Raw genomic sequence first — 8,296 nt, forward strand, 5'->3', positions numbered from 1 at the left:
CTTGGCTCAGGGCTGTTTGGTTGGCGATCACTTAAGAGCCCTGGGCATTAAACGTTGCACTCACAGTTTGGGCTGCTCTAAAGGGATTGACTCTATTCCAGCGATTCTCAACCTGTGGGTCGTGACCCCTTTGGCGGTCGAACGACCCTATCACAGGGGTCGCCTAAGACCATCCTGCATATCAGGTATTTACATTACGATTCATAACAATGGCAACATTGCAGTTATGAAGTAGCAATGAAAATAATTTTATGGTTGGGTCACAACATGAGGAACTGTATTTAAAGGGCCAGAAGGTTGAGAACCACTTACCTAGAGGAACAACTTATAATACAAGATGCGGAGCCCTGCCTGGGAGACTCAGGTTTCAGAAGGAGGTGAAAGAGGAGCGTCTTAGGGAAAATGGCCAAGAAAGAGTGGTTAAGAGGCTAAGAGGAGACAGAAGGAATGGATGACTTAGGCTTAGTGGAAGAGGATTTTGGGGAAGAACTCCAGCCCTGGGAGTCAAGCAGACTTGCAATCTTATCCTGGCTTCACTGCTTGCTAGCTATAACCTTGGCAAGTTCCTTAGTCTCTAAGCCTCTGCTTCCAGAAGATGGAGTGGTTAAGGTGTCATATGCTGCAGAGCAGGGAGGCAGGATAAGTTCAAGCAACTTGGCTTCTAGCTCCTTGAAGGCACACAGTTTTCATCTTTCTATTCTGGTGCTGGGCCCTCAGGGCAGTGGAGAGGGCGTAAGAGGTGTGGGAGGTGAGGAATTGGGGCAGTCTTTGATTACTCTTTCTGTCTGACTCCTCGCCTCTGCACTATGCCTGATTTCAGATGCTGCCACCCCAATGTCTTACCTCTGCTGGGCGTCTGCACTGGAAAACAGTTTTACAGCTTGATCTACCCCTACATGGCAAATGGTTCTTTACAAGACAGACTCCGGTGCCAGGTAAGAGGCTGGGTCATGGTCAGAGAACAGAACCAGGCAGTACCCAGTTAGAGAATCAATGGTTAAGGACATATAAGAGTCCTGAGAGAGAGAGGCCCTTCAAGAGAAGTTAGTCCAGGATACATAAGATCTGGCTAAACATCTTCAGGTAAAACCCTATAAAAATGTTATTTGACAACAGGCATTTCATTTAAGTCAAGAGCAAGATAAAGTATCCCATAGCACTAAATTTATTCAACATTGTTCTGGAGGTGATAGCCAATGCAATAGGACAAGAAAAATAATTAAAAGATACAAAGGCCCTAACCAGTTTGGCTCAGTGGATAGAGCATCAGCCTGTGGACTTAAGGATCCCAGGTTCGATTCTGGCCAAGGGCATGTACCTTGGATGTGGGCACATCCTCAGTAGGGGGTGTGCAGGAGGCAGCTGATCGATGTTTCTCTCTCATCGATGTTTCTGACTATCACTCTCCCTTCCTCTCTGTAAAAAATCAATAAAACATTTTTAAAAAAGATACAAAGTATGGAAAAGTGGAGGCAAAATTTTATTTCAAAATAAATACTTATTAAAATTTCAATTTTAGCCCTAGCCGGTTTGCTCAGTGGTTAGAGTGTCAGCCCACAGACTGAAGGGCTGTGGTTCGATTCTGGTCAAGGGCATGTATCTCAGTTGTAGGCTCAATCCCTGGTTGGGGCGCATGTGAGAAGCAACCAATGTGTCTCTCTCACAGCAATGTTTCTCTCTCTTTGTCTCTTCCTCTCCCTTCCACTCTCTCTAAAGATCAATGGAAAAAATATTCTTGGGTGAGGATTAACAACACAACAACAAAAATTACAGTTTTATCACTTGAGCTTAGCCAAAAGGCTGAGAAGTGATGAAATCACAATTTTATTTTATTTAAAATCTATTTTTATTGATTTCAGAGAGGAAGGGAGAGAGAGAGAAACATCAAGATGAGAGAATCATTGATTGGCTGCCTTCTGTACACCCACACTGGGAATTGAGTGTACAATCCAGGCATGTGCCCTGACTAGAAACTGAACTGTGACCTCCTGGTTTATAGGTCGACACTCAACTGGAGCCACGCTGGCTGGGGAAAATTACAATTTTAAAAGCAAACATCCCTCCCATAAAATCCTCAGCGGGAAAAACAATTATTCCACATGGAATGATTACTTCCTTTGGCAGGGTCCAAGTAAAGCAGTTATTCATGGTATGATAATGATCCTTAGTTTTGCTGAGCTCTTCCTGTGTGCAAGACACTGTGACAAGGGCTTTACACATGTCTCCTCCAGACCTTGTCCCAACCCAACAGGTTTTACTATTTTCTAAAAGAGGAGTGTCTGGCACAGAGAGGCAAAGCGACTTGCCCAAAAGAACACAGCTGACTAGGGTTTGAACTGGTTTCATGTGGCTCCATATTTCATTTTGATGTAGTCCCATTTGTTTATTTTCTCTTTAGTTTCCAATGTTCGAGGAGATGTATTGGTGAAGAAATTGCTTCGGCATAAGTCTGAGATTTTGTTGCCTTTGGATTCCTCTAGTATTTTTATGGTTTCTCGTCTTACATTTAAGTCCTTTATCCATTTTGAGTTTATTTTTGTGTATGGTGTAAGTTATTGGTCTAGTGTCATTTTTTTGCATGTATCTGTCCAATTTTCCCAACAGCATTTATTGAAGAGACTGTCTAGACTCCATTGTATGTTCTTGCCTCCTTTGTCAAATATTAATTGAGTATAATGGCTTGGGTCAATTTCTGGATCCTCTATTGACCAGTGGGTCTCAATAGTTTTCTGAGTAGAGGTCTTTTACCTCTTTAGCTAAGTTTATTCCTAGATATCTTAATTTTTTTGGTGTGATGGTAAATGGGATTACTTTTTTAGTCTCTTTCTGTAAGTTCATTATTGGTATATAGAAATGCCATAGATTTCTTGGCATTAATTTTGTATCCTGCTACATTGCCGAATTCATTTATTAAGTCTAATAGTTTTTTGATGGCGTCTTTAGGGTTTTTTATGTACAATATCATGTCATCTGCGAATAAGAACAGTTCTACTTCTTTATTTCCAATTTTGATGCCCTTTATTTCTTCTTCGTGGCTCCATATTTCAGAGTTTTTGAGAAGAAATCAATGAGCAAGGCCAGTTCTTAGAGGATGTGGGACCTAAGACAGGACTCGAGAAATAAGTGATGATTTAGCTTGTAGATTCAGTCTTAGAAAAACAGTGGTAGCACCTGAGGAAAGGGAGTGGAATTTAGCCCACCCCACAATGTCCATTATCCCTTGTGAAGTCTCCCCAAATATATATATATATATACATAAAATGGGCATAAGGTCCAGGGCCTGGTGTGCCAACACAAGCTCCCTAGCTCCTTTCCCAACAAGCCCCACTTAGAGAAAAACTCCAGAGCTGCCACTGTAACAGTCATAAAAATAGCTGCCGTTTGTTGAGCACCCACTGTGTGGCAGACCGCATGCTAGGGACATACCGCACACTTCTTTAAATCCTTACAACAACCCTAAAGCATAGGGATTAACATTTCCATTTTAATCTGAAGGAAGTGAGGCTTAGAGTCATACAGCTAGTGCACGTCTGAGCTGGGATTTCCACCTAGACCCGTCAGATGTCAAAACCGGTCCCCCTGCCAGTAGACCATGCGGGTCGAGCGCTGTTGCAGAGGATAGGAAGGGCTGGAGGAGAGACAGGATCCCGGGACCCTGCCATTGGGACTTTAAAAGGAGCAGGTGTCACTGTTTCACCTCTTTTCTTTCTCTCAGGGTGACTCAGACCCCCTCCTCTGGCCCCAGCGCATCAGCATCGTCTCAGGGCTGCTTCGTGCCGTGGAGCACCTTCACAGCCTGGAGATCATCCACAGCAACATCAAGAGGTGAGAGAGGTGGGCTGGACCCTGCCAAGGGCTCTGGCTGCAGGGATGAGACAGGACCACATTCCAGGGCACCCTTCCTCTCCCTCTGTCTCTCTTCTCTTTGCCTTTCTCTCCCCACCTCACCTCCTTTGGGTCTCCCTTTCTTTGTTACATCCTCAAAAATCAGTGTTTCTGGCTGCTGTCAGCACAAACTGCCTACCTGTCACCACATTCGTCTTTCTAAGCTGGTGTTTCCCCAACACGCACCCCACACCCATGAAGTTTACTTTCCATCCGTCCAGCTGGTCTGCACCTGGTCCTTGAAGTCTGGGTCATATCTGCCAATTCCCCTGGGATTTTGAGCTCTGTGCTCAGGGTCTTCTTGGAGACCCCCTCCCCCGCGTGTATACCTGTTGGTGAAAGTAATTCGTGTTAGGGAGGCTTCCTGCTGGTTAGTGTACATCCCAGCTATCACGTCCCAACCATCCAAGAGCAAGAGTTCTGCATTTGGGGACTGGCAACATGGGAAGAGATTCCAGAAGATATCAGAGAATTTGGCAAAATTGAGCTTGAAACCATAGAACCCACACTTCCCCAAAAGTCCTCTCTCCATTTGACAAGGGGAAGCCCCTTTTTTTTGTCTCTCCCCATTGATTCTTATTTGATTGCACAAACAACAGTAATAGCAAAACAGGAAACAGAAGGACTGTGGTTGTCCTGGCTCACCTCCCTGACTCATCAGTTGGCTCCCATTTTTCTGTTTCTTTTCTCAGCCCCTTCCCACACAGAAGTCTTGGCCCTAAAGTAGCCCAGTTACCTGGTTACCATTTCATATTCTCTTCCCCTGCTTCACTTAAATATGGTAAACATTTTTCCACATTGCATGTCATTATTTCCAGTGACTTCTTAGGCTTCCATTGCACGGATTACCCATAATTTACTTACCCACTCCTAATAGTGGACATTAGAATTGGTGTCTACTTTTTAAAAAAACTCTCAGAGGGTTAGTTCTGTATTGAATATTTGTACACATAGCTGAGTTTGTTGTCCCCCCTCACTTTTGGAGTACTTTCTGAGAGTTCACTCCCATGGTTTAGATGACTAGGTTCAAGAATATTTTTATTGCTCTTATTTTCTCCAATCTGGACAGGTTCAGTCACGAAGGATGCTGGCCCTTAGACTTGAGTTAGCTGGGCCAGAGCTGGGGATCGGAACAGCCTCAGAGGGACTGAGCCAACATAGCCTATATGGGCTTGTCCAGCTGGGGGTGATTGGGGTGGACATCTGTGGGGATCAGGATGGCTGCACCTCTTTGACCACACTGAATGCCATTCTCAAGGCACCAGGATTAATCTCAGCTCCATCTTCATTGGCTTTTCGGAGTGGGCTCCTCTCTCAGAAACTCCATGTTGAGGGTTTCAGTAACCCTAACTTACTGCAGCTCATTGCTGGTTGTTTCCCAAAAGCGTCTCCATGGCAACCTCTTCTTGTCCAGCCCCAAATGAAAAGGTTCTCTCTCTTTTCTTTTCCACAGCTCCAATGTTTTGCTAGATCAAAACTTCACTCCCATGCTGGCTCATCCAAAGTCTCACCTGTGTCCTGACAATAAAAGGTCAAAATATACCAGGATGAAGACCCATCTTTTCCAGGCCTCAGCTGCATATCTGCCAGAAGATTTCATTAAAGTGGGGCAGTTGACAAAGCGAGTGGACATCTTTAGCTGTGGAATAGTAAGAGTTTCCTCCTCTGCTGAGGGGGGCCTATACTCATTTGTCTTTTCCCTGACTCCTGTGTAAGGACAGGCTATGATAGAGGCTCATAGATATGTTACATCAAAGCACAGTAGGGGTTGGCTAACTATGACCCACAGGCCAAAACTAGCCTATGACCTATAACTAAGAATAGTTTTTATATTCATAAAAGATCTATACTAATAAAAGGGTAATATACTAATTAGACTGGACGTCTTCTGGACAAAGCCACAGTGGCAGGGGCTGAGGCAGAGGCAGTTAGGAGTGATCAGGCCGGCAGGGGAGAGCAGTTAGGGGTGATCAGGCTGGAAGGCAGAGTGGTTAGGGGCAATCAGGTAGGCAGGCAGAGTGGTTAGAGGCAATTAGGCAGACAGGCAGGTGAGCGGTTAGGAGCCAGCAGTCCCAGATTGCCCACAGGGATCAGGCATAAACTAGCAGTCAAACATCCCCCGGGGTCCCAGATTGGAGAGGGTGCAGGCTAGGCTGAGGGACCCACCCCCCGGCACGAATTTTGTGTACCGGGCCTCAGTTAAATAATAATAATTTTTTTAAAAAAGGAAGAATATGTGACAGAGACTTGGTTTGTGGCCCATAAAACCTAAAATATTTACTCTCACCCAGCTGACTTGGCTTGGTGGTTGAGCATCAACCTATGAACTAGGAGGTCACAGTTCAATTACTGGTCAGGGCACATGCCTGGGTTGCAGGCTCGATCCCCAGTGGGATTCTCTCTTATCATTGATGTTTCTATCTCTCTCTCCATCCCTCTCCCTTCCTCTCTCTGAAATCAATAAAAATATATTTAAAACTAGAGGCCTGGTGCATGAAATTCATGCGTGGGTAGGGTCCCTAGGCCTGGCTGTCGATCGGGGCTGATCTGTGGGGCAACTGGCAGGGCGATTGGGGGGCCCCTGCTGGCACCCACCTTGGCTGGCCTGGGGCCTGCGGGTTGGGGGCAGCTCCTGCATTGAGCATCTGCCCCCTGGTGATCAGTGTGCATCATAGTGACCAGTTGTTCTGCCAGTCATTCCGCCGTTCAGTTGATTTGCATATTAGGCTTTTATTATATAGGATATTTACTCTCTAGCCTGTTAAAGAAAAAAATCTGCCAACCCTTGAAGTAAAACCCCTCATGAGTGTCCAGATTGTAGTAAGCTATAGATATCATCTCCTGATTTCCCGGATTCCCACCCAGCTGCCTAATTTTCTATCCAGTTGTGTTTGTCCATTCATCTTTTTTGTCCATCTGTCCATCCATCTTTCCAGTCATCATTCATTCAACATTTATCCACTCATCCATCCATCCATCCATCCATCCATCAGCTGTGCATCTATTCACTATCCATATACTCATCCTCACCACCATCTGTCTGGTATTACTGTATTACTGTATGTAGAATTTGTGTAGACTACCAATGTAACTTAAACACAATCCCTCCCCCAGGAGCTCATGGTCTGAAAATAGTCTCCAGTGTATATTTCTACAGAATACCAATTCCTTGAGATCTCTGTAGGTTTGATGTGTTTAAAGGTTTTGGGGGCAAATAGGTTTGAGAAATCTGGGTTAATCAAAGTCAAGCAGATTTCTTTACCACAAAATTAATCAGAGCCTTTAATATGATAATGAGCTCCTAATCTGATCATTGTGGATTTACCACAGCTGGGCAAACAGTATGCTGTGTTTCCCAAATTATTTTGATAACTGAACCTTATTTTTTCAGTTTCTCTCAGCATCCATGTCCCATAGAACCTGGTCTAGGAAATACTGGCTGAGAAAAGTGAGTCCCTGGTTGACATCTGCCAAGAACAAGCAAACTGCATTTTGGACCTTGCCTTCTCTCTCCCTCTCCAGCCTTCAACTCTATACTTCCTCTCTCTGACCCCAAACCCCTGGCTGTCCACCTCTCCCACTAACTAGTGCCCTCCCCCTGAGCCACCTTTTGCCCTTAGCCCACAAACACATGTAAGATTTTGCTTCCTTCTGTCTCCTAGCTCATGGGCTCTTCTGGTTTCCTTGCCCCTGTCAGCCTCACTGGGTGGTTCAGTGAAGCTCATCAGGGCTCCCCCAGGCTCCTGCTTCTGTAAGACCTAGGGGGACTGAACCCCAAAACCACCAGGCACTGTAGTGCAGAGGTTAAGAGCATGGATTTGGGTCCCGGCTCAGTTACTTTCAGCTGTGTGACCTAGGGCACATCCATCACCTATAACGCTGGACCTCAGTTTTGCCCTCTGTAAAATGGGGAGTAAATTATATATATGAAGATTAATAAGGTAATATATATACCTGGTTAGCATAGTACTTTGCAAATATCAAGATGATGATGATGATTATAGTGGTTTGTTTTACTATTCCTACCTTTACACCATCATTCCTGATTTCTGTTTACTCTTGACTTTTTAACTCAGCTCTTAGTGTAACAATTGACTTCCTTATTTGTTCATTCATTCATTCATTCATTCACTCATTCACTCATTCATTCAGTGCCCACTGGCTCCCTGCACTCTTTCTCAGCCCTGCCATTGACTAACAGTATGATTTTGAACTTTGGTTTCTCTTATTGGGAACACTGCATTTCTCAGTGTTTTGTATGTGTTTTTTGGTGAGCACTCAGTGACCTCTGCAAAGAGCCTTGCATAGAGCCTGCATGTAGGGGAGACAGAGGAAATGTTTGTGTATTTAGTTCCTCTTCTTTTCTGACCCTGCTGGTGGGAGTCTTTTCAATGGTCTCCTTTCCACTGGC

The 8,296-nt window shown here is 44.8% G+C and overlaps 1 protein-coding gene across 1 annotated transcript in view; it reads left to right on the plus strand.

The window, feature by feature from the left end:
- The window catches only part of IRAK2 (interleukin 1 receptor associated kinase 2), a 79,023-nt gene that overhangs the window by 57,703 nt on the left and 13,024 nt on the right, over window positions 1-8,296 (plus strand). The window contains exons 9-11 of the mRNA XM_006758261.2: window positions 821-935; window positions 3,716-3,825; window positions 5,339-5,534. Coding sequence (XP_006758324.2) covers window positions 821-935; window positions 3,716-3,825; window positions 5,339-5,534 — 421 coding nt within the window. The remainder of the gene's footprint in view (window positions 1-820; window positions 936-3,715; window positions 3,826-5,338; window positions 5,535-8,296) is intronic.

This window comes from Myotis davidii, unplaced genomic scaffold (assembly GCF_000327345.1).
Source record: "Myotis davidii unplaced genomic scaffold, ASM32734v1 scaffold73, whole genome shotgun sequence".
Taxonomy (NCBI): domain Eukaryota; kingdom Metazoa; phylum Chordata; class Mammalia; order Chiroptera; family Vespertilionidae; genus Myotis; species Myotis davidii.